General features: G+C 40.2%; 1 protein-coding gene across 1 annotated transcript in view; it reads right to left on the reverse strand.

Moving 5' to 3' along the window:
• LOC125882113 (activin receptor type-2B-like) overlaps positions 1–18,796 on the reverse strand; it is a 123,070-nt gene extending 104,274 nt beyond the window's left edge. Inside the window, exon 1 of the mRNA XM_049565803.1 lies at positions 18,322–18,796. Coding sequence (XP_049421760.1) covers positions 18,322–18,373 — 52 coding nt within the window. The 5' untranslated portion in view covers positions 18,374–18,796. The remainder of the gene's footprint in view (positions 1–18,321) is intronic.
• Positions 18,797–26,043: the final 7,247 nt, after the last annotated feature.

The following is a 26,043-nucleotide window of genomic DNA, read 5'->3' on the forward strand; positions in this document are numbered from 1 at the left end:
GCATGTCAAGTGGGCTGAACCTGAGCAAGTTTTTTTTGTGTGTGTGTGTGCGCGCATCAGGGTGGAACTCCGCCGTGCCCGATCCAGAGAGCAGAGGAGAATTGTAAACGCGCGACCATGTAGAGACAGAAATGACATGCTGTCGTGTAAATAAGATAAATAACATGCAATAACAGGCTATTTAGTTTGTTTAATAAAAGGACAAGGTGTAGACCTGTTCTATAGGAAAGATAACCTTAAATGACTTCTGTTGCAATCTGGCACTATATAGAAAATAAAATAAATAAAAATAACTTAACGTTAATAAACCTTCAAGAAGGGGGCAGGGACTGCCACTGGGGGGGCAGGGCGCCCCCTAATTTAATAGTAAGGAAACACTGATGTTCATGACAATGAGACAGACAGAAAGACAACCCAAAAACATAATGCCTAAGGCCACAGCTGTCACCGGCACAGAGGCATAAAAACATTTCTTCTACCACGCAAAGGATTCATCCTTGGGGTAACATGAACATCTGAACTTAATATATCCAATAATGGTTGAAACATGTCAATCTGGATAAATAATGGTGCTGTTTTTGTCAGAGGAATAAATTATCAACTCCATATTTATCCAGTAACTGTTTCATTGATGGAGGAGCTCCTGGTTTTATCTTTAGCTTGTGCAGTTTGCTGTGAAATGTTCCTGCTGATGTTTGCATTTTACAAGCTGCTGATGCAGGTAGGTAAATTCAATGCTCCTCCAGCTCCATACCATGATGACCCTGGTTTCAAACTGGCACTCTGTTTCTCTCTCTGGGTCTGCTCTTGATCCATTACCTCCCCCTCTCCTCTTCCCCATTTCCCCTCCTCCTCCTCTTGACCCCACGTCATCAATCTTAGGGGAGCTGCGAGGAGAAAAAAACAGGTGCTGGCCCTTTAAATCTTGCCACGTAGCTGTAGGCAACCCATCCCCCATCAAGCCCCCCCAATCCCCCATCATCTTTTGAAGTGGGGTTGTATGAGGTAGTTATCCATATTCAGTGTGTTATCAACAGTAAATGTCAGTCGGTAGAAGTAGACAGTACCTAAGTAGTGAATACCTCAAAAAGTCAATAAAAGTTTACAGGTCATATGAAAAGCTGTTTCATCAAAACGAATATTTTGTCAAAAATAATACATCCACAGAACGTCTATAAAGGTGTAGAATTAAAGTCTATATTTTCCTGAAAAAAATAATAACAGTAGAGAAATAATTGTTTTAGAAATTTTACAGGCCCAAAATATGTCAATATTTTGATTTGGTTACGTGGCAACCTGTAGAATTGAGTGGAGCGAGAGCGGGTGAGTGTGAGTGTAACACCTACTGGCTGGGAAGTATGAATCCTATATCTGTCCCCTTTTTAGTCTGTGCTATATTTATAATATTTTTTACCACTTTGCCTTGTCACCAGACAGTGATTTCTGATGGCGAATATAAGTCATAATATCGCTCTCATGAAAGACAGACTCCATTTGGAAAAACAGTAATTTAATATCGCTAAACACAGGAGCTGCTGGTCTACCATTGCCTCAATCAGTTAGTTGGTTTTTTTGTGTTGTTGTGTAACTTTGGTGAATCAAAGTGTTAGTTTGCACTCACCAAAGTCACACAATAACACAACTACATAATTGATCAAGGCAGTGGGAGACCAGCAGCTCCTGTGTTCAGTGAGCTAAAATGACTGTTTTTGTCAATAGAGTTCTGCTTGGGACAAAATCTGCTGTAATGGCAATTAAGGCAACTCTTCCCTACATGTTTCCCTGACATTAGCATGTAGCTACATGTAGCAGTGTATGTAAAGCAAACACTTGCAGTGGCATGCAGTTGACCATATATATAATGTTTACCTCATTATCTGAAACTTTGGACACATTTAATTTGAACATCCAGCACTGTAACATTATATACATGACAAAAAAAACATAAGAAAAAAGTAGCATAAGTCCACTTTAATTCTTCTTCTTTTGAGTCCAAAACTAAATAAAATGTTGATAATGGTGTCAGAATTATGATGTTTTTGTCTCCACTAAAACAGATGTTATTGAATGAATAAAAAAAGCATCAAATGTAATGATTCAACACTTTTTAACAGGAGTGTATGGCAGGCCACTGTGACTGAATGTGATCTCAGATCTCCATTTGTGAACTGCAACATAGCAAAAAAAGGAACATAATGCAGTGTTTGTACTAATCATTCACACTATCACTGATGCTACACATAAACACTACAACCCTGAACAAACTCAACTATGAAAGTAAAGTGAGAGCACTCAGCTGTGACTGGTTCAATCCACACACTGAATGACATCAAATGAGAATTATATACAGAGTAAATTAACTAACCCAAACATCATATTTAAATTATGTGACAGGTAACAACAGATTACACCAACAGCTGAGTGATTTGTTAAACTTACAGTCTGATGGATGAAGAGGATATATGAGTCCACTAAAGTAGGAATCATCAATTACATTTGTCCAAGGGCCAAAATTTTTCTTCACAAAAACTGTGTCCAAGAATGCATGGACAACAGTATGATTGGGTGGATCCTTTATGATAAAATGGGAGAATAATCCTAATAATCAGGGGTGGGCTTTAAATTAGGTCCCCAATTAAAAGGGCCCTAACAGTTATAGATCTATTATGATGTTCAGATATGAAAAATACTGAATCATGTTTCTATTCTACCTCATTGTACCCCAAAATAACTGAGAAAAGGCCCCAAAAGCTCCCCTTAAAAGAAAAAAAAGAAAAAGCAACTGGATACTTATACTTCAGAGGATCAATTTTACTGGTTATGTCGAAGATTCAGATTGTCACAAAATATACATTATTCATTAAATTCATTTTTATTCATCATTACAGAGGTAAGGCTGGACCACATGAGAGCATAATGCCTCCAGCCACAGTTGTCAAAGACATGAAGGTGTAAAAATCCTTTATATTCCTCCGCCACTGACACAGGTGTGTTTCTGACTGTCATTTCAACAATGACTGACTGCTGAGACTGTTCCAGTGCTTTGCACTGTGGGACCCAGCAGGTGAGGTAGATTGGTCTGATGCATATTGGATATTTTTTTCCAAATCAGTACGACATCCAGTTAATTTTGGCACACAACAGATTTTGATTTTGTTTGCATAATGCACACTACATTCTGGCCAAATCTTTAGTATAGTGGGCAGTATAATCCAAATTAACTGCAACACACAGACAGTAACTTCTCTGATTGGCTGCATCTTTTTTTTTTTCTTGTTAAATCTTTTTTTTTTTATTATTGTGAAATGTGACAAGACAAACAACATATAGTGGACATACAACGGTATACATACAAGGTGTAAAAATTTGTGACTGTATGTGTGTGTGTGTGTGTGTGTGTGTGTGTGTGTGTGTATGTGTAATAATAATAATAGTGATAACAATGGTGGTATTGGTGATAACAACAACAATACTACTACTACTACTAATAATAATAATAACAGTGACAACAATGGTGGTATCAGTGATAACAATAATAATAATAATAATAATTATAATGATGTAGGAGGAGAGGATGAGAGGGGATTAATGAATAAAGTTAAAAACAGGGTAGGGAGTTGAAACATGTTTTGTTTGTTTTTGTTTTAAGCTGGTATGTCGTGCGTTAAAAAGGAAGGTGTGCCACACACCAACTACCCACGGCAGAGGGTTGGGGGAGAGGAGAGGCCACAAGGGGAAGGGGGGACCACAGGCCTGCGGTCTATCCAGCCCTGCCCATCGGGAATCTGAGGCAGAGCTTGTGTATATAATAATAATAATGATAATAATAATAATAGGCTGAATCATATTTGTTATCCCTCATCCTCTCTCTCCACATTCCCTAATGATTATCTAATAATGATATAATAATAATGATAATAATAATAATAATAATAAAGGAAAAAAATTAAGAATGTGCTTGTGTGTGTGTGTGTGTGTGTGTGTGTGTGAGCGAGTGTTTTCTATGAAGAAGATATTCCAAGAATATTGATGATCATCATGATGATGGGTGGATTATGTGCAGATATGGATGATCGGCTCTCAGACAAGAAAAATCGGTCAGATGGAACTTAAGATGTTAAGAAATACAGTACAGGCCAAAAGTTTGGACACACCTTCTCATTCAATGCGTTTTCTTTATTTTCATGACTATTTACATTGTAGATTCTCACTGAAGGCATCAAAACTATGAATGAACACATGTGGAGTTACGTACTTAACAAAAAAAGGTGAAATAACTGAAAACATGTTTTATATTCTAGTTTCTTCAAAATAGCCACCCTTTGCTCTGATTAGTGCTTTGCACACTCTTGGCATTCTCTCGATGAGCTTCAAGAGGTAGTCACCTGAAATGGTTTTCCAACAGTCTTGAAGGAGTTCCCAGAGGTGTTTAGCACTTGTTGGCCCCTTTGCCTTCACTCTGCGGTCCAGCTCACCCCAAACCATCTCGATTGGGTTCAGGTCCGGTGACTGTGGAGGCCAGGTCATCTGCCGCAGCACTCCATCACTCTCCTTCTTGGTCAAATAGCCCTTACACAGCCTGGAGGTGTGTTTGGGGTCATTGTCCTGTTGAAAAATAAATGATCGTCCAACTAAACGCAAACCGGATGGGATGGCATGTCGCTGCAGGATGCTGTGGTAGCCATGCTGGTTCAGTGTGCCTTCAATTTTGAATAAATCCCCAACAGTGTCACCAGCAAAACACCCCCACACCATCACACCTCCTCCTCCATGCTTCACAGTGGGAACCAGGCATGTGGAATCCATCCGTTCACCTTTTCTGCGTCTCACAAAGACACGGCGGTTGGAACCAGAGATCTCAAATTTGGACTCATCAGACCAAAGCACAGATTTCCACTGGTCTAATGTCCATTCCTTGTGTTTCTTGGCCCAAACAAATCTCTTCTGCTTGTTGCCTCTCCTTAGCAGTGGTTTCCTAGCAGCTATTTGACCATGAAGGCTTGATTCACGCAGTCTCCTTTTAACAGTTGTTCTAGAGATGGGTCTGCTGCTAGAACTCTGTGTGGCATTCATCTGGTCTCTGATCTGAGCTGCTGTTAACTTGCGATTTCTGAGGCTGGTGACTCGGATGAACTTATCCTCAGAAGCAGAGGTGACTCTTGGTCTTCCTTTCCTGGGTCGGTCCTCATGTGTGCCAGTTTTGTTGTAGCGCTTGATGGTTTTTGGCTCAATCAATCAATCAATCAATATCTATCTATCTATCTATCTATCTATATCTATATATATGTATATATATATATATATATATATATATACATACATATTGAATTGAATGAGAAGGTGTGTCCAAACTTTTGGCCTGTACTGTATATATACATATATATATATATATATATATATATATATATATATATATATATATATATAGACACACCTTCTCATTCAATTGAATGAGAAGGTGTGTCCAAACTTTTGGCCTGTACTGTATATATATATATATATATATATATATATATATATATATATATATATATACAGTACAGGCCAAAAGTTTGGACACACCTTCTCATTCAATGCGTTTTCTTTATTTTCATGACTATTTACATTGTAGATTCTCACTGAAGGCATCAAAACTATGAATGAACACATGTGGAGTTATGTATCAAAAAAAGGTGAAATAACTGAAAACATGTTTTATATTCTAGTTTCTTCAAAATAGCCACCCTTTGCTCTGATTACTGCTTTGCACACTCTTGGCATTCTCTCGATGAGCTTCAAGAGGTAGTCACCTGAAATGGTTTCCACTTCACAGGTGTGCCTTATCAGGGTTAATTAGTGGAATTTCTTGCTTTATCAATGGGGTTGGGACCATCAGTTGTGTTGTGCAGAAGTCAGGTTAATACACAGCCGACAGCCCTATTGGACAACTGTTAAAATTCATATTATGGCAAGAACCAATCAGCTAACTAAAGAAAACGAGTGGCCATCATTACTTTAAGAAATGAAGGTCAGTCAGTCCGGAAAATTGCAAAAACTTTAAATGTGTCCCCAAGTGGAGTCGCAAAACCATCAAGCGCTACAACACAACTGGCACACATGAGGACCGACCCAGGAAAGGAAGACCAAGAGTCACCTCTGCTTCTGAGGATAAGTTCATCCGAGTCACCAGCCTCAGAAATCGCAAGTTAACAGCAGCTCAGATCAGAGACCAGATGAATGCCACACAGAGTTCTAGCAGCAGACCCATCTCTAGAACAACTGTTAAGAGGAGACTGTGCGAATCAGGCCTTCATGGTCAAATAGCTGCTAGGAAACCACTGCTAAGGAGAGGCAACAAGCAGAAGAGATTTGTTTGGGCCAAGAAACACAAGGAATGGACATTAGACCAGTGGAAATCTGTGCTTTGGTCTGATGAGTCCAAATTTGAGATCTTTGGTTCCAACCGCTGTGTCTTTGTGAGACGCAGAAAAGGTGAACGGATGGATTCCACATGCCTGGTTCCCACTGTGAAGCATGGAGGAGGAGGTGTGATGGTGTGGGGGTGTTTTGCTGGTGACACTGTTGGGGATTTATTCAAAATTGAAGGCACACTGAACCAGCATGGCTACCGCAGCATCCTGCAGCGACATGCCATCCCATCCGCTTTGCGTTTAGTTGGACGATCATTTATTTTTCAACAGGACAATGACCCCAAACACACCTCCAGGCTGTGTAAGGCCATTTGACCAAGAAGGAGAGTGATGGAGTGCTGCGGCAGATGACCTGGCCTCCACAGTCACCGGACCTGAACCCAATCGAGATGGTTTGGGGTGAGCTGGACCGCAGAGTGAAGGCAAAGGGGCCAACAAGTGCTAAACACCTCTGGGAACTCCTTCAAGACTGTTGGAAAACCATTTCAGGTGACTACCTCTTGAAGCTCATCGAGAGAATGCCAAGAGTGTGCAAAGCACTAATCAGAGCAAAGGGTGGCTATTTTGAAGAAACTAGAATATAAAACATGTTTTCAGTTATTTCACCTTTTTTTTGTTAAGTACATAACTCCACATGTGTTCATTCATTGTTCATTCATAGTTTTGATGCCTTCAGTGAGAATCTACAATGTAAATAGTCATGAAAATAAAGAAAACGCATTGAATGAGAAGGTGTGTCCAAACTTTTGGCCTGTACTGTATATATATATATATATATATATATATATATATATTTATATATATATAGATAGATAGATAGATATACATACAATCAATGCATCACTGCTGATTATAAAACTTATTGATCAGATATGATCCACTATAAAGTTCAACTTGTCAAATGGTTCCAGGATTCAGCAGGAAAGACAAAATAATGCCGTGTGTCTCAAAGGTTTTCAGTTCAGAAATTCAATTTTTTTCACTCCGTTGTCATTAACACACAGATCCGAAATACACAAACAGGACCTATACATGCACAAAGTGGAGAGATGTCAGAGTGAGGGGGCTGCCTTGGACAGGCGCCCCGAGCGGTTGGGGGGGTTCCGTGCCTTGCTCAAGGGCACCTCTGCAGTGCCCAGGAGGTGAACTGGCACCTCTCCAGCCACCAATCCACGCTCCCTCCAGTTCCAAACCCAGGGCCCTATGGACTGAGCTACTGCCGCCACAACATACAGTGACATCATGACTTACAAACTGAAGGAGAGACCCCAAAAATGCATATCACTAATAATTATCCAGTCACCATCCGAGCCAAAGATCACGTTTCATCATCTGATAGTATAGCTGTACAATACTGGCACTGATACAGAAATGTGCTCACTGTGATCTGATTTATTAAGACTGATGATCAGTTTACTAATATTGTTCAGCTGATAACCTCGAACATGTGCACAGCTGATCTGTTTGTGTGTCAAAGATAAGAGATTGTTTTTCATATAACCTAAATAAAGTCATCACTGAAATAATGTACTGAGGCTGTTCAACCCCTGCAGTTGGTTATCAGGAATACTGATTAGAAATCAGTTCTGTTAAAAAAAACTTTTTCTCCACAGCAGCCGATAAACATTCCCTTTGTTCCGAATGCAGAAACCTGCTGCTGGATCTCACAGGGCTCAAACTTTCAAATGTACACACGCGCACGCACACACACACACACACACACACACACACACACACACACACACACACACACACACACACACACACAGCAAAGACATGTATGTGTTTATGTGTGTAGTAAGTGTGTATAGTAATCCTGCAACATATTTCATTGTCATATTAGTCACCACAGGCAAACTAACTAAATATGAGTTAAATACTAAAACATCACTGTTGGAGCCCGCAGACACAATATACTGAAATATGGTAGAAATATTGTTCCAAACAAAGTACCATAGGGTCAGTAAAGTCAAAATCATTTCACATACTAAATTCGTATGGTAGTATTACAATATTATTGAAGTATATACCTCTGAAAAACAGTTTACACAAAAAGGTACTATTATAGAAATATTACAGAAATACAATCCTTGTAGCTACAGTTACTCAGGTCTTAGTAATTACTATCATTAAAACACAACATAGTACTATTAAATACCACCGGAACATTAGGTGGTATAAAAACATCACTACAAACGCACTGTTACCACAAACAAACGCTGAATCTTTCAATGTAAAAATATATAACTGTGAAATGCAAAAATGTCATTGGAAACCCCATACACATACTGGAATATTATAAAAATATTGTTAGAAATAAACACCTTAAAGAAAAATGTCAAAATTATCTCACTATTGACAACATGGTTAATGCCTAGAGTACCATTATGATAACATTTTTAAGACAATAGCACAGTAAACCTGAATGCAAACTAAGATCTAAACCTAAAGCCCTGGAGACTGACATTATAGAAATATTATAGAAATGTTATAAGAATATTATAGAAATGTTGAGAAAGCATCACAGAAAGTGTATAATTCTACAGAATATTGTGAAAATATTACTGAAAAATTATAAGAACACTATGAAAATATTAAGAAATTATTACAGAAATATTATGAGAATGTTATGGGAAAAAAATAATAAACAAACAAACCTGACCACCACAGCAACTTAGCAAAGACAGTATTACAGAAATACACTTGGCCATGAGGCAAACAGAACTAAATTTTGGCACAGCTATGCCTGTTGGGAAGATGGCAGCAAAGACTACAAAAACTGTTGACTTATCCACGGCAAAGGCCAAAATGTGACCTGCAACAGACGGTAAGGTTTGTTGTTTTTAGCCGAGACAATTTCCAGGAAATTTACAGCTCCTACCAGTCAAGAGGAGTGAGGCATCAGCAGTCAGTGACAGTAAAACACAGTCAGTAAAACAGATTATTCAACAACTGTGAATCACCTCAACCACAAGATGTCCTTGAGCATACAATCATTCAAATGCAAACAGAATGTTAGGCTGACCGGTCCAGTAGTTTGTGAGAAAAGATAAGATACACTCACATGACCAAATATATGATCCCCTCCAGGCATACTGAACCACAAATCTTTGCAAGTAATCTATAAATTAAGAGTTGACAGTGTTTTGGGGGCTCTATATAGTATCAAAAAAACATGTACACAACATCCCAGTAATCAAGTGTTTTGTTGTTGTGTTTTTTCCCTAGATCCTGGTCAATTCAGTTGGAACTGGGGCCTGTATCACGAAGCGAGATCAACCTTTCCTGGGTTACCCAGACCTATCCTGGGTTGACTAACCCTAACAATGGCAATCAGGATAATCGGTATCATGACGCTGGATATCCACTTGGTAACTCAACCCAGGGTTGCTTTATCAAGAGCCGTGAACGCGCATGCAGCGGACCAATCACAATCATGAGAGAAGCGCAGCGTCACCGAGTGTCACTGACCGTATGTGAGGGGAAAAAAAGTATTTCTCATGTGAAGATCAGAGATTAATTGTACTAAAATATGAGGAGAAGAAAAGCAACATTACAGAAAAGGCCAACACCGTGGCAGCTGCAGGAGGAGGAAACATGCGTGGCAACGCAGAATCAGAATCAGAATCAGAAATACTTTATTGATCTCTGAGGGGAAATTATTTATGTTACAAGTGCTCCCTGCAAGAGAGGAAAGATATGTGAAAATATAAGAAATTTAAACAATAGTATTTACAAATATATAGTTAAATAAACAGGAAGGAGATATATATATATATATATATATATATATACGTACATATATATATACGTACATATATATATATATACGTACATATATATATATATATATATATATATATATATATATATAATACATACATATATATACGTACATACATTATATATATATATATATATATATATATATATATAAATAAACGGGATGAATAATGTTTAGTTTTAGTTTAGATTAGTTTATTTGCACATAATGTTAAAAACAGACAGTATAAAATTTACAAGATTAAAAAAAAAGAAAAGTGCCGGAGAGGTTAGAAGCCACTAAAAGCTTATCAAAGAAATTCCCCTGTCAAAACATCAATGAAATCACATAATAGAGAAGAAAAAAAAAACGGGTAAGTAAAGAAGAAATAGAGGAGGAGAGAGGGAAAAATCAAGACAAAACAAGGTAGCAAATAAAATTATGTGGAGATTACTCATCACTGGTTCAAGTAGCTACAATACCTGTACCTGTACATCTGACACTGATCACACCCTTGAATCCCATGAAATCAATGCTGCGCAGATGAATTGCGTGTATTACAATGATCGTCTAACATCATTGCGTCTGATAAATTGGTCTTCTTTTTCATAACGTTATATATGCTACAATAAAGCTTAAAGCTGACGTCACAATTAAATCATATCAACACCAAATTGATAGTCTGAATAAAATCATCCTGATACTGAGCTGTGTTAGAAATTAACAGTTGCTCAAAAATATACCTAGTCTCCCTCTTTAAAAAACAAAAAGGAAAATCCCTCAAACAGCATGAAGTGTAGACATGATAGGCTGTAGCAACTCATAATGTAATAATGACTCATAATGTAATAATGCTTCATAATGTAATAACAGAAATGTAATAAAAGTTCATAATGTAATAATCGGCTCATAATGTAATAAAATCATGAGCGTACAACGTAATAACAGCTTTGTGCATAATGTAATAATGTAATTATGAGCCTTACTGGCGCCCCTCATAATGCAATAACAGCTCATAATGTAATAACAAGGCAGCTACGGTTCGGTCATTACAACCTTCGTCTGACGAGGGTTGTAATGACCAAAACACAGCTGCCTCGTCCCATTAAATATTTTGCAAGTTTGGCAACAGTGTGCGGGAATCTTTTTTCTTTCAGAACCATGTAATAACAATGAACCAGCTCAAAAGTTCTTAAAATGTAAACACAGCCTGTCAGGACACCCAAGTAAAAACATCAGTCCAGATAAATTTAACTAAACAATATGCATAAATAATACATAACCATAAATTATAGCTGCCAAAAAAAATCAAGTCCAGGGGGCTCCATTTGTCAGTGACTGTGCCAGTGTTCACTCAGATCAAAGCTTAATGAGTGAATGGGATTTTAAAAAAAGAAAACTTCACTTCTTCCAATGAATGTCTTTAATATGGACCCATCCAGAGGATATATGTTTAGTCACGATCCAGGCTGTAATCCACCTGGCATTTTGGCTGAAGAGCTGCCTGATATTGGAGGCAAGGCCACTATTGCGTCCAGCCACTCTGTATAACCTACTAATACTTATGCAGCAGTCTTCATCCGTCATAATATTTAAACTTTCCGCCAACTGCTTACCTGCAACAATCAGACAGTGAAAGTGAGCATGGCATTCTCAAAGGCCCAAAATGCCTAACACGGGTGCCACCTAGTGGCTCAACTTTATACATCTTACATAATAAAATGTGAGAATGCAATTACGATTAAATAATTCTTGGTTTCACTAATTTAGTTTACTATGCGCTGAAACCCATGCCGTTTGCTTTATCTGCACCTTTAATATGTAAAAATGATGATAATGCAGCAGTTTTCTCACAATATGAACCATTATTACATTATGAACTGTTATTACATGATGAACTGTTATTACATTATGAGCGAAGCCAGGAAGGCACATAAGTAATGGTATGTACAGGTTATTACATATTACATTATGCACAAAACCGTTATTACATTATGTGCTCATGATTTTATTACATTATGAGTCCATTATTACATTATGAACTTTTATTACATTTAAGTTATTATATTATGAGCCGTTATTACATTATGAGCCATTATTACATTATGAGTTGCAACATAGACTACTTTCCACATTTCCAGCAGCAAAGCTGTCAATTAGGACCATTATCTTTAACTGGGATCATTTCCTAGCCTGGTTCCAGACAATAGACCCCGCCCACTCAACTGAGTAGGCTTGCATCTCTGGTCTGGCATACTGCAATGAATTTGCGATTTATCTCGTCCAAACGCTGGACGGACCAATGAACGCCAGGGGTCTAGCGATTAGCTTGACATCAGCGCCACGCTGATGTCAAGCTGTACGCTGGTGGGTAACTGGTGAGGATAGCAACAATGGCGACCGCTACAGATCCTACAGACGACATTAACGATGCTATCGAGGTATTTCGCCACTACTCGCGTTAATGGAGGACCAAATTAAGGAAGCTGCTAAACTGGATTTAACGGCGATGCAGCTGGGCGTGCACGACGACGGAGACATTTTAAACGGGCAATGCTCGCTTGTTTTCGGCACCCCCGACGCATTGATACTAATGACGTCAGATTCTGGGTGAGTCGTTGATCTCTACTGATTGGTTAGGGAAAAATCAAATTCCCTCCCCCTTGTAAATCGCCTTCAGTGGAAGCCATGTCAGACTGAAGGTTCTGGGAGCTTCAGTCTGACACTCAGGCTAATCATTTCCTCCAACAAAACAAAATGTTGGCACTAATTAATGGTGCTATTAAGTGTCCCCAAATTATCAGTTTCTTTCTTATGAAGGGGTGGGATGAAATTTCGACTTCTTTCCACTCCTTTTTGAAAAATCTTTTCATTGTCTGTTGTTGTTGCTTTCTTTTCTTTTTTAATGTTCAAAACAAACTTTCAAATCAAAATCAATCAAATGAATTAAACTTCCCGTCATGACTGGGCTGCATTTCTGTAAGCAGAGTCATTTTTTTCTGAACAGCTGATTGGCCAGTGCGTGGTGCTTTTTATAGGATCAGATTCAACCCTGAACTTACCCTGCTCCGGAGCAGGATAGCCGTTCAGAGTAAGTTACCATGGTGATCTATCCTGATAAGAACTGAACCGGCTTCGTGAGACCAAAAACCCAGGGTTAACCCTGAAGTTACCTCGCTAAGACATTAATCCTGCTTCGTGATACAGGTCCCTGCTCAGTTTCCTTTGTGTTATTAAAATTGTGTCAACTGTTATTGTTTTATTCACAGCAGACACGTGGTACAATGTGTTATGTTAGGGATGATTAGTGTGAATGGGTATTTATGTATTGTCAGCACCGTGTAAACCAGGAAGAATAGCTGCTGCCCTGCCTGCAAAAGCTAATGGGGACCTTAATAAACAAACAAACTTGATCATCACAGCAACTAAACAACAACATTATAGAAATACAACTGGAAATCAAAGAGCAACAGGTCACTAAAGTTACTACTGGAAACCACAGATGCATGTTAGAAAAACCTTGAAATGTTAAAGAGTCATTAAACAGCAAACCAAGGAACCTACAAAAGAAGGAAAGGTCATGACGTCAGTGACAGAATTTGAATTTTGCACTGGAACCACAATTACTATTGAAGTTAATGGGGCAGGCACTGCAAGTCCCACTATAACCCATCTTTGTTGTTTAACCTTAGACTGAAAAATCCTTACACAAAATCAAAAAATACACATTACATGATGTTGACTGATGTTTTTATCTGTATGTGTGTGTTTGTTTTTCTTGTTATTGGTCTCCAAACAGATCACAGATCTGTCTCAAGCCTCTGTTTGGTCCAAAATAGCTAACAACACACCATAATAGCCTACATGACCAAACAGGGCAAGTCCGACATAGGTCCAACCTATTATCGCTGACCAGACCACAATTCAAACTAGGGCTTGACAGTATGCTTAAATGCCTGGCAATTTGCCTCAGTGATTTACATTCGTAGGCTACTATCTAACATTAGCTTACATTATTAGCTAGCACATACATAAGTCATAACGATTAAGCTGGACAGGCTTTAACAATTGCTATTACAGACACTGCAGCTTCCTGTCTGTTTCTTTAAAGGCCCAAACATACTCAGGCGGAACGTACGCGCAACAGACTAGGAACGAGGAACGTCCGCAGTCATTCGGGCTTCCATAGTCGAGCGCACTTCCGCGTTGTAGTTTCCTGGAAAAATGTCCATGAAAAATCCCTGCGATGTGAAAAATACATGCCGAGCAGTCACTAGTGCGCGGGGCGGAGTCCGCGCGGTCGTAAAATCTGAGCTTTGCACGCACAGGGCTTGCGGACGTCCGCTTTGAGTCCGCGCGGACCTCCGCGGAGTCCGTTTCGCGTACGTTCCGCCCGAGTATATTCAGGCCTTTACACCTTCACAAGGATTACATACATAAATGGTTTTATCTCCAAATTAATGTAGGGCATCTGCTGGCTAATATTAGCTAAACAAAGCACAAATGCAAACTTAGTTCATTGATAAACCAAGTAACAGGTAGGCTACCAGTGAGGGATAAAGGTTCAGATAAGAGATGTCAGTTTCGGCTAATTTTGCTTTCGGTAACCGACACCCATTAAACCACAACTAACTGGCTAAAAAAAATGCAAAATGATGTGCAATACGATCTAGTCCGGTGCTCCCTTATCTCAGTGAGCTCTACGCCATTTCGCAGCGCTTTCCTTTAATGTTTTGTGTTGTAAATGTTAACCTTTTTTCTTTTTCTGTCTCGCTCTCTCTCTCTCACACACACACATAGGCTACACATGCTGCCGCAGCAGCAGCTGTGCACGCGGCGTTACATACACAATGGATGTGCTGCTGCAGAGCAACGCTCTGGGCTGGCTCAGCTGATCAGTGCTCAAAGCGCGACAAAACAGGTTTAAAAAATCCTCAAACTGTGAACTTCTTTTTTTCTACACAGTGCAGCTAAATACCAGGCAAAAAAATAGGCTACTGTATAGACCTCCACATGTTCACCACTGTTCTGTAAAATTCACTGTCACTGTTACTATGAAAGGAAAAAGAGGGAGAGAAGAGGGAGAACAAGCTCGATACAAACTTAATGTCTTATATTGACTTACTTATTATTGAAGTCAGCTGCTAAATTCAGTGTCATGTTTTACTCAGTAGAATTCTAATAAATCAGCAGTTATAAAAATGTGTTAATTGCATTGTTAGGGCAGATAAGCGAAGCATTATCTAGGAAACAGCACGTTCATTCACTTTTCATGGAGCTAAAATTAATACAGATTTATGTTAAATGTTCAATGAATGTGTTACTGTCTGTTTGTGAGTCATAAGAAATCATAAATCATCTTTTAGGAGTAGTTGTTTACCATAAGGTAGCCCAGACTTCTGTTATGTTAACGTGGCAAGGTAGGTCTATCGCTAACGCGCTTGGTTAAAAAAGGAAAACAACAATGCTTTGAGATGGTTGTCATGGATGACAGAGGTATGATCACGTTATCCATTTGAGGTGTTACAGTTGGTGTGGCAAGAGGATTAACGCACCATTAGCTTATCATTACCACTAGAAAACAAGGTTCTGGTTCAGCATCAGAAGTGGTGCCCATAATTCATAACATGGGGGCTCAGAGTAAGGCAGACAGAGCTGGCTAAAGATTGCCCTCCCAAATATTATTAAATATCATGATAGGGCTGAGCAAATAACCGAAAATATACCGAAACCGACATTTAGACCCTCTAACCAACGTAATCTTACTCATGTCGGTAATTTCAGTTATTACTTTCCCCGGGCTGTCCCCTTGGGGAAAAAAGAAACTACGCCGTGTAAGTCACGTGACTCCAGCCCCTCCCCGTAATCTGCCTTCACTTAAAGCAAGGCTGACGCTGCCCACACAGAGAAGACGAGCACAAACACCGAGCCAACAAATCAACTTGCGCAGCTTGAACCCAAAGAGAATGCCAAGTCCGTTGTTTGGGCACATTTTGGCTTCAGTGCAGACGACACTGAACAGAAAGAAGTCAAGTAAATACTGCAGAAAAACTATTTCAGTGACGCACGGTAACACCACCAACTTGTTCACTCATTTGCAGCACAATCACATTACCCAATATGAAGAGTGCATGGCGCAAAAAAGAGGGAGACTGGCAGGCGCCCTTCAAAGCAAATGTCGCAGTCACAAGCATTTACTAATGCCACACAATATAGACGATGAAAATAAATATCTGACGCCATTGCATACCACATTGTGGTATACACACGCATTAACATTGTTGCACATCACATTATTTAAAATATTTAATTTTGTTTACAAGAGATTATTAGTTATTTTTTCTACTTTTCACATGGAAATATTTGAAATAAATTTTGTTTATACGAGATGCAAGTTATTATTTCTACTGTTCACATGGCAATATTTAAAATAATTTATTTACAAAAGATGCAAGTTGTTATATTCTACTTTTTGGGTAACTTGCGTTTTACTTTAATGATAAAACAGGCCTATGACCTCACAAGACGTTTTCATTTCAAACAATGTGTGCTTTTGATTTCATTGTTGGAAATTTTCAATAAATAGTCATAAGTAATTAATCCGTGTGTGTCCTTAAATTATTTTAAAATCACATTGTTATGATGCACTTCTTCATTGGAAAAAATATGCCAGCTTTAACAGTCGAGCATATTTAGTGGAAGGATTTTTCAGTCAAAGGTGAAACAGCAAGATATGACGGGGTTGCAGTGTGATTTGCCTGCCCCATTCACTTCAACAGAAGTGAAACCGAATGCAAAATTCAAATGGTGTCACTGACATCATGATCTTTCCTTCTTTTGTAGGATCCTTAATGTGTGAACCAGGAAGAACAGCGGCACTGCAAAAGCGAATGGGGCCGTGACCACCACAACAACAAAGCAACAACAATATTATAGAAATACAACTGGAAATCAAACACAAACAGGACATTAATGACGCATGTATGAAAAACCTTGTGAAATGACAGTCATTGAACAGCAAACATGTGGTGTGTTAGAAAGCTCGAGCAGCTGTATTATAGAACCATCACAGATGACCATGCACACCTGCAGCCTCGTCATCTCACCCTCACCTTCCACAGCGGTTCATATCGCGTGTGCGTCTGGGTAGTATTTTTCCAGAACGCACGCGCACTCGCCTCCTCTCCTCCACTACTACGAGGCCACATGACCGAGCTCACAGAGCTGTTGCTTCATTCATCCACCCGTAGTAAAACGCGCGTGGACTGTACAGAGGAGCGCGTGCAGAGGGATGGGAGGGGAAAATGAAAAAGACAAATGTGTCCGGTTATCGGTGAATTCTAAGGCTTGAGCTCTCCGTTAGCACTCTGCTTATCGATTATTGATCCGCCTGCATGCCTGAGCAGACAATGGAGCAGGCTGCAACCACACGCGCGCAATGTACGCGCGCGCTGCAGCTCAACACAGCTGACAGTGAATGCAAATGCAGGCTGGACTCAAGTGACTCCTGCAGAGCGACGATCAAAAAACAACCACAAGTGTCCTCACATGTTCTGATAATGTTCACACACTGACCCACAGACACCACACACACACACACACACACACACACACACACACACACAGAAAGCGCATTTAGGTGCAAAATGAGGACACGTTCAAGAATCCTCCTGTAATATTAACATACAGAACCAGCGCCAGACAACCCATATCCTATATTGGTTCAGACAGAGCTGCTGCTATATCCTCTCTGTTATTATTATTATTATTATTATCATTATTATTATTATTATTATGTGCAACATTAATGCAGAATATCTCTACAAGGATCAGTCCAGTATGAATCGCCATGTGCTGCTGCCGTTGGGACTACACCTCCACTACAAACACAGTTCACATGCATGAAGAAATTGCAGGATAATTTCAAAGAAGGCCGGTTTGGTTGTGGAAATATCCAACCCAATCAGCGCGTGTTGTGTGGTGTTAGTAAAGGGTCAGGAGCAGCTGGAGCATGCATCACTGTGGCTCCATAAATCGGGTTTTTTTCATGTTTGTGGACGCGGAGTTTTGCAGGCTGCAGTGTTGTAACCTGCAGCCCTTTCACCCACAGAACAAACAGCCAGGCTAGCTCTCTCTCTGTCTGCTTACCTGCACACAAAGTTCCTAGCAGAAGTGCAGAAGTCAGCCACGAGAGCCACATATTCCCTCTAGTTGGAGGCGGTCGCCGCTGCGCCGCCAGGTTCACTCCTGCTGTCCCCAGGATCCTCCTCCAACATTTAAAATATAAAAGGTAAAGAAGCGCTGCGTAAAACCAACGCGACCCGCAGCCAGGCCCGGGCTCCGGCACAGCGTTTTTGTCCACTGGGCTTTTGTGTGCAGTATCTGTGTGATAATCCAGCCAGCAGCCCCCCTTCCTCCTCCAAAACGCACCAGACCCGCACGGCTCTACGGAGAAGTTCCCAGCGGATCAGGAGCCATGCGGGGCGGACAGCAGCGGCGCCTCAGCTCGGGTTCACTCTCACTCACAGCCCGCTGATAGTTTCCAGCACAAAAGAGTGAGAAAAAAGGCCGTTTGAGGTGTGAAAAGAGCCAGCAGACCAGCTCTCCTGTGCCCGTCTCTTCCACTCTCTCTCTCTCTCTCTCTCTCTCTCTGTCTGAGGCTCGGTGCAGCTCTCTCTCTCTCTCTCTCTCTCTCTCTCTCTCTCTCTCTCTCTCTCTCTCTGGTCGGGGCTGCTGGGGACAAGCTGGCTGGATGATGTGTCAATGTGCACCGACCGGGCCAAAATCACCTGCTTCCTGTTTCAAAATAAAACGCTAGGCGACCATCAAAGGGCCAAAGTGGGGCACAGTCTGGGCTTCTTTGAACTAATAATCTTACTATTAACAGTTAGACTATGCAGTTAGAGAACATGCAAAATAAACTTTTAGGGGGCAAGGGAGGGCTGCCACGCGCTGGGGGACTGTCGACTGATCTCTGCCTTTCAATGGAATAAAAACCTTAAGGACATCTTGGTCCAGTTTAACTAGAGACACACAGCCTGGGGGAGTGCTTCGAGGCCCGGACATTGGTTTCATCCGATTCCCCCACATTTTAACCCCTCCACTAGAGATGGAATTAATCCATGGTAGGCCTTCAAACCTACAACTCAAAATGTAGTCTATGCAATTAGATTCAAGGCCTGCCATAAATTCTATGTGGGGGAGACCAGGAACACAATAAAAACAAGAATCCAACAACATTTTTACAGGATAAAGAATGGGGGTGGTACGAGTGTCCTGTATGCACATTTTAAACTCCATGCCAACAAAATGTGCAGCGCATGGGCCTGGAGAGTAATAGGAATTGGACCACTGGCCAGAGACAAGCAGCGGAGAGGAAATGGATTCACCAATTACAAACAATACACCCCTTAGGTCTTAACGAAAAGTATAACTAATGAATCCATTTCCACTTGGTAAGAACAATTTTTTACAGCATTTATTAGGAATGCTAACCTCCTGGTTTTTCAGGGCCTCTTCTCCTCCACAGGCTTCTGGCGGGGCTCGGCCTGCGGTACGCCAGTTGACTGATGGTTTTAGATTTTAATATATTCACATTTAATTTTTATCTACTTAATTAATTGTATGTATTTATTTTTATAGTTTTATTGGGGTCGGGTTTAATATGGTCTACCTCCTGTTGTTCTTAGTCAAACAAAAAAATTTTATTTTATTTATTTATTTCTATATTTAATTCCTTGCATGTTTTATTTTTACACCTATTTAACTTTTTTCCCCTTTTGGGCCTATTAAATTATTTAGTCTATATTTATTTATTCATTTAATTCCAAATTTTAAGCAATCAGCCATTCTGGTCTTGCCTGCAGGTAGGGCCCTCTAGAGTCTTTTTTTAACAATAAACTTTTAACAAAGAATTTTTTTGGGCCATTTTGCCTTTAATGGACAGGACAGGTAAGTGTGAAAGGGGGAGAGAGAGGGGGGGATGACATGCAGCAGAGGGCCACAGGCTGGATTCAAACCCCGGCCACTGTGGCAACAGCCGTGCTATTGTGCTATTTTTTTATTCTTTATGTGTCTCTTTAAATTATTCATTATTTATTTTAATCTTCATACATAAAAAAATTCTCCATAAACTTAAGTCTCAAAGTGGGATCTTTTATTTTGGAATTGAATTATATGGTTTTATGCATGTGCACACTGTGTTTTGTATTTCCTGATTCTTTTTTAGAATACTGCATTTTTATCCTAACCTAACCCCAACCTAACCCTGGCTTACGGAGCTCCATTTGTTTCTTTATTATTCAATCAAACAGAGTAGGTTTTGCAATCAAACAAAAGATTTGAGAGCAAAAGTATCAATATTGCAATCAAAAAATGTTTTATTGCAAGTAAAAAAAAATAATTAAATTGATTAAAAAATGCAAATCCAAAAGTTTTGTTTGCAAATCCTAAAGTTTTGTTTGAGAGTCATTTTTTTTTTTCAGTTGCAAGTCAAAAAGCTTTGCGAGTAAAAAGTTGAACCTGGTGGGCGGGGCTTGAACTGAAACTGAAGCTGTCACTTGTTGCCATAGCAACAAGTGACAGCTGCCTGAAACCAGGTCTACTGTCAGCGCAGAGGGAGTGCAGCCAGTGTAAGCCGAAGTTGTGCGCACACGTCACCAAAACCTCACAGACAGGTTTCCAGAATATCAGGCACATTAACAATGCAATAAATAGCCACAAAACCACTATTCAATGCAACTATCTGCAATCAGCACATAAATGTATCTCTATATCGATTGTCCCGTCACATCTGATGTCAGATCAAAGGGGATTGGTACCGTAATGGAAACCGAACCTGATTTGATTAACACAGCTGCAAACTAATAAGTTCACATCCCTCTCAGCCAACCACAAACAGCCACAGCATCAGATAGGGAGTATATATTCAGCATCTGTCATCTTAGAAAAGTCAAAAGAAAAGAAACAGAGTGAGACTGCGAGAGAGAAAGAGAGAGCGCGCACGCACACGAGAGAAATGTAACATTGATTTACAATTGTGGTGACCTCCTTCCAGGCTACCTTTGCATCATCAGCCCGTGGAGGTCTGCTCGCAGTTCCGTATATTCGGACACTGCGAGCGGACCTCCCGGACCAAAACATAAGTTTCCTCCTGGAAGGAGTTTGGCTGTCTGACGCCGCTGCTCTCCTCTGCAATGGCGAATTGAGTAAACTCTCATTACACCCTTGCGCGGCGCATTTAAGGGCAAGGAGAGGGGCTCATTTGATTGGTGTGATGTGTGTAAAACCCACTCCACGCCTTCTTTCCTCCCTCTTTCTGACTTGCGCCGGTAGGAGGGACGGAGGTGGGAAAGAGGAGTAGCTGCACCAGGTGCACGGTGTGCCAAACTTACAAAATCTGCCTGGCCACACCCAGTTGGCGAAGCGCAGGTGCGCTGCGCCCCCGCCGCGCCCAGTCTGCTAAACTAGAGCCCATTGTATTTAACACGGGATGTGGGATTTTAGTAGTTAGTAAACTTTTAGAAAAGAGCTATTTACTGTCGCTCTGACATCAAACAATGGAGACAGGTAATAAAATACTGCGGTTATCCCATCTACACGCAACCACTGGCACCAGAGTCTTCTACTGTGTATTTTCTTGGTCATTCCTTGTGTTTTTGTGGTCGTTCTGTGTCATCTCTTAGTGGTTAATCTGTGTGTTTTGTATCTCTTTGTGTTCGTTTTTTGCCTCTTGGTAGTAGTTTTGTGTCTCTTTGTGGTTGTTTTGTGTCTTTTGTGTTTCTTTGTAGTCATTTTTTTTGTATTTTTGTGGTTTTGTGTCTACTTGTGTCTCTTTGAGGTTGTTTTGTGTAGCTTTGTGTTTATTTTATGTAGTTTGCAGTTGTTTTGTGTAGTTTTGTGTTCATTTTGTGGTTGTTTTTTGTCTTTTGTATCTCTTTGTGGTTGGTTTTTGTCTTTTTGTGGTGATTTTGTGTCTGGATGTTTTGTGTCCTTTGTGTTTCTTTGTAGTATTTTTTGTATTTTTGTGTCTATTTGTGTCACTTTGAGGTTGTCTTGTGTATTTTTGTGTTTGCTTTGCGTCTCTTTGGGACTGTATGTCTTTTGTGTTTCCCTGTGGTCTTTTTTATTTTATGTTTTGTGTCTCTTTGTAGTTGTTTTGTGTAGTTTTGTGTATTTTTGTGTCTCCTTGTGTTTGTTTTGTGTCTCTGCCCTCTACCTAAGCCAACTACCTATCACCTTCTGACTCTGGTTGGTATATTTTAAACAGCAGTCACTCCTGCAGTCTACTGTTCTTTCAATTAAAAAGTAGTGTTCTTGCATCTATAAATAATGTGCAGATATTAAAACTGCTCTGGATTTCTTCCGTCCATCTGAAATCATTTATAGATGACAAAATAAATGACAACAGTGGCAGTCAGCTAAGAGAGGTGAGACATAGGCTACTTTTATTTTGATCATCTTGACCGGAAGTTCTATCTTTTGTGCTGACCGGCTTGACAGTGTTTGGAGCACCCAGCTGAACTGAGTCCAAAATGGCTCCTAAAGAGAGAAAGAGAGAGAGAGAGAGAGAGAGAGAGAGAGAGAGAGAGAGAGAGAGAGAGCCTGGATGTTTAAATACAAAGGCAGGAATGTAATGAAAGAGGGAGAGTGACAGAAACGCATCACCTGCTCCTCCAGCAACATGATCATTGTGTAAATTGAATAATCTGGATATTATGGTCAACACCAGGGAAGCTTGGCTCCCACAGAGGCATCATGGGTAATAAACACTCTCCTCTCTGTGCTGAGAGAAATCTTAAAAACCAAAAATAAAAGTGTAAGAAATAAATAAAGTCACTGTGTTGAATTAAGCTCATAAAATTTTGCAGTATTTCATTACATTTAATTTCTGAGTATAGACACTGTATGTTGGTCATTGTTGCATTTATATCTATACGACCCCTTATTTGCCTACTTGTGTGAAACATAGTAGTTCTGCATTTATTTTACCTTTCTTTACCCAGCTTTGTTGTCTCTGTTTTTAGCTGGAGTCATATTCCATGTGTTCATGTGTTTCTTTGCGGGGGACAAGTACAACCAGGGGAACTCATAAGATTTAGAATCATTACATAATTAATAGTCCACCACATAAAAATTGTTTAGTCTGTTAAAAGATAGAAAAAAATCTTTCTTACCCCATGTTGCCCTGCATATCATCCAACTGATCATCTTTCAAGGTTTCACCATTCTCAAGGATATTAGCACCCAATGGCCAGAATACATTTTAGCATTGCACATTTTTGCAACCCACGGATATGTAACATGTATTATTATGTAGCAGATACCCTGAAAACGTATGTTTGTTTATGTTTCAACAAAGCCGTGTTTATCGTTTGATTGTGGTTAGGCAAAGAAAATGCTGAGGAGGTTTTGGCTTACAGGACCCAGGTTCAATGGCACAATGGCCAATATGTTGCTTAAAACAGCCAGGTTTGGAGGCTCAATCTCTGCTGAAAACACTGCCAAGAGGTGTTGCTAAAAATGCCCAACTTTGGTGGCCCAATTGCCACTGGAAATGCTGTAGAGTGTTGCTAAAAAATAGCAAAGTTTGGTGGCTCAGTCACCACTGGAGATTCCTTGACATGATACTAAAACACCCAGGTTTGCTGGCACAATCACCTGACAATGCTGCAATGTGTCATAAAAAATGCACCCATGTTTTGGTGGCTCAGTCGCAGCTGGAAATGCTACATTCCCTAAAAAAGGCCCAGGCTTGGTGGCACAATAGCTGCTGGAGACACAGGGATGTGTTGTTAAAAAAATGGCCAACAATCGCTGCCAGAAATGCCATGACATGACGTTGAAAAGTGTCAAGGTACAATCACCAATGAAAACACTGCAACATGACACTAAAACATGCCCAGGTTTAGTGGCACAATCGCTATTGGTTTCACTGTGACATGTCACTAAAAATACCCAGGTTTGGTGGCATGACCATGGCTAGAAATGCTGCATTGCAAGAAATAGCTATGTTTTGGTGGCTTAATCACTGCTGGTAATGCTGCAATGCAGAAATGCTAGAAACGTTGTGACATGACACTAAAAAATGCCTGGGTTTGGTTGCCTAATCACCACTGGCAACGCTATGACAAAAACCACCCAATTGCTGCCAGAAATGCTGCGACATGTTGCTAAAAATACCCAGGTTTGGTGGCACTATTGCTGCTGGAAATGCTGCAACATGACACTAAAATGGGTCCATGTTTGGTTACACAATCACCATTGGAAATGCTGCGATATCACTAACAACTGCCCAAATTTAGTGGCACAATTGCTGCCATGTGTCGTAAAAAAAACACCCATATTTTGGTGGCTCTGTTGCTGCTGGAAACACTGCAATGTGTCACTAAAAACATCCAGGTTTAGTGGCTCAGAGTGGCTCAGTTGCCACTGGAGACATCGTGACATGTCACAAAAAAAAAAAAAAAAAAAAGAAAAGAAAAGAAATCCACCTGTGTTTTGTTGGCTCAAACGCTGCTGTAAACGCTGCAACATGTCACTAAAAATGCCCAGGTTTGGTGGTACAGTCGCCACTGGAAACAATGTGAAGTTGCTAAAAATGGCCAGGTTTGGTAAGTAGTAGTAAGTAAATTTATTTATATAGCACTTCTCACAGAGAGGACTCACAAAGTGCTTCACAAGTTAAAATACAAAAAATACAATAACAGAAACAATGCAAAAACACAAAAACAATAAAAAATAAAGTGCAGCAAAATACAGACATGATACAATGGACTATTACTGGAACGCATGCCTAAACAGATGTGTTTTTAACTGCCTTTTAAAAATGTCCACGGAAGAGGCCGCTCTCAGCTCATGAGGTAGTGCATTCCACCATTTTGGTGCAACAGCCTTAAAGGCTCTATCACCTTTGGTCTTTAATTTTGTGTGAGGGACAGTAAGCAGATGGCCTTCAGCGGACCGCAGTGACCAGACAAGACAGTGAAAGGACACCAGATCCGTCAAGTATGCAGGTGCTTGACCATGGAGGGCTCTGTAAGTGATGGTTAAAATCTTGTTCTGGATCCTGAAATTAACAGGGAGCCAGTGCAAGCATGCCAGGACTGGACTGATGTGAGTGAACTTGTGAGATCTGGACAGAAGCCTGGCGGCAGCGTTCTGGACTAGTTGGAGGCAGTCTAATGAAGTTTTATTGAGACAGGTGAAAAGAGAATTTCAGTAATCTAGACGTGAGGAAACAAAAGCATGGATGATCATTTCTAGCCCGGTATAAGTTAACATGGATCTGAGTTTGGAAATGTTTTTGAGGTGGAAAAAGCAGGAGCGAGTGACAGTTTTGATGTGATCATCGAGCATGGCCTGATCAAATGTGACCCCAAGGTTTCTCAACTTGGGGTGCACATTTGCAGTAAGGGACCCTAAGTAGCTGGCCACTTCAGATGCTGAGGAGTCAGGTGCAAAAATTAAAATCTCAGTTTTGGCTGCATTCAACTAAAGGGAGTTAGTAGCCATCCAGTCCTTAATTACATTCATACAGTCATGTAGTGAGTCAGTTCCATCGGTCCTATCAGGGTTAAAAGAAAAATATAACTGGAGGTCATCTGCATACATGTGGTATGAGATACCTTCAAAATTGCTGATGACATCTCTGAGAGGGAGCATGTATAGCGTAAAGAGGATAGGCCCAAGCACTGAACCTTGGGGCACCCCGCAAGAAAGGGGGGCAAACTCTGATTTATGAGGGCCAACAGCCACAGAAAAGGATCGATCAGACAGATAGGATTTAAACCAATGAAGGGTGGTCCCTGAGATGCCTACCCTGTCCCTCAGCCTGTCTAAAAGGATGTGGTGATCAACAGTGTCAAAGGC

The sequence above is a fragment of the Epinephelus fuscoguttatus genome, linkage group LG21 (assembly GCF_011397635.1).
Source record: "Epinephelus fuscoguttatus linkage group LG21, E.fuscoguttatus.final_Chr_v1".
Classification (NCBI taxonomy): domain Eukaryota; kingdom Metazoa; phylum Chordata; class Actinopteri; order Perciformes; family Serranidae; genus Epinephelus; species Epinephelus fuscoguttatus.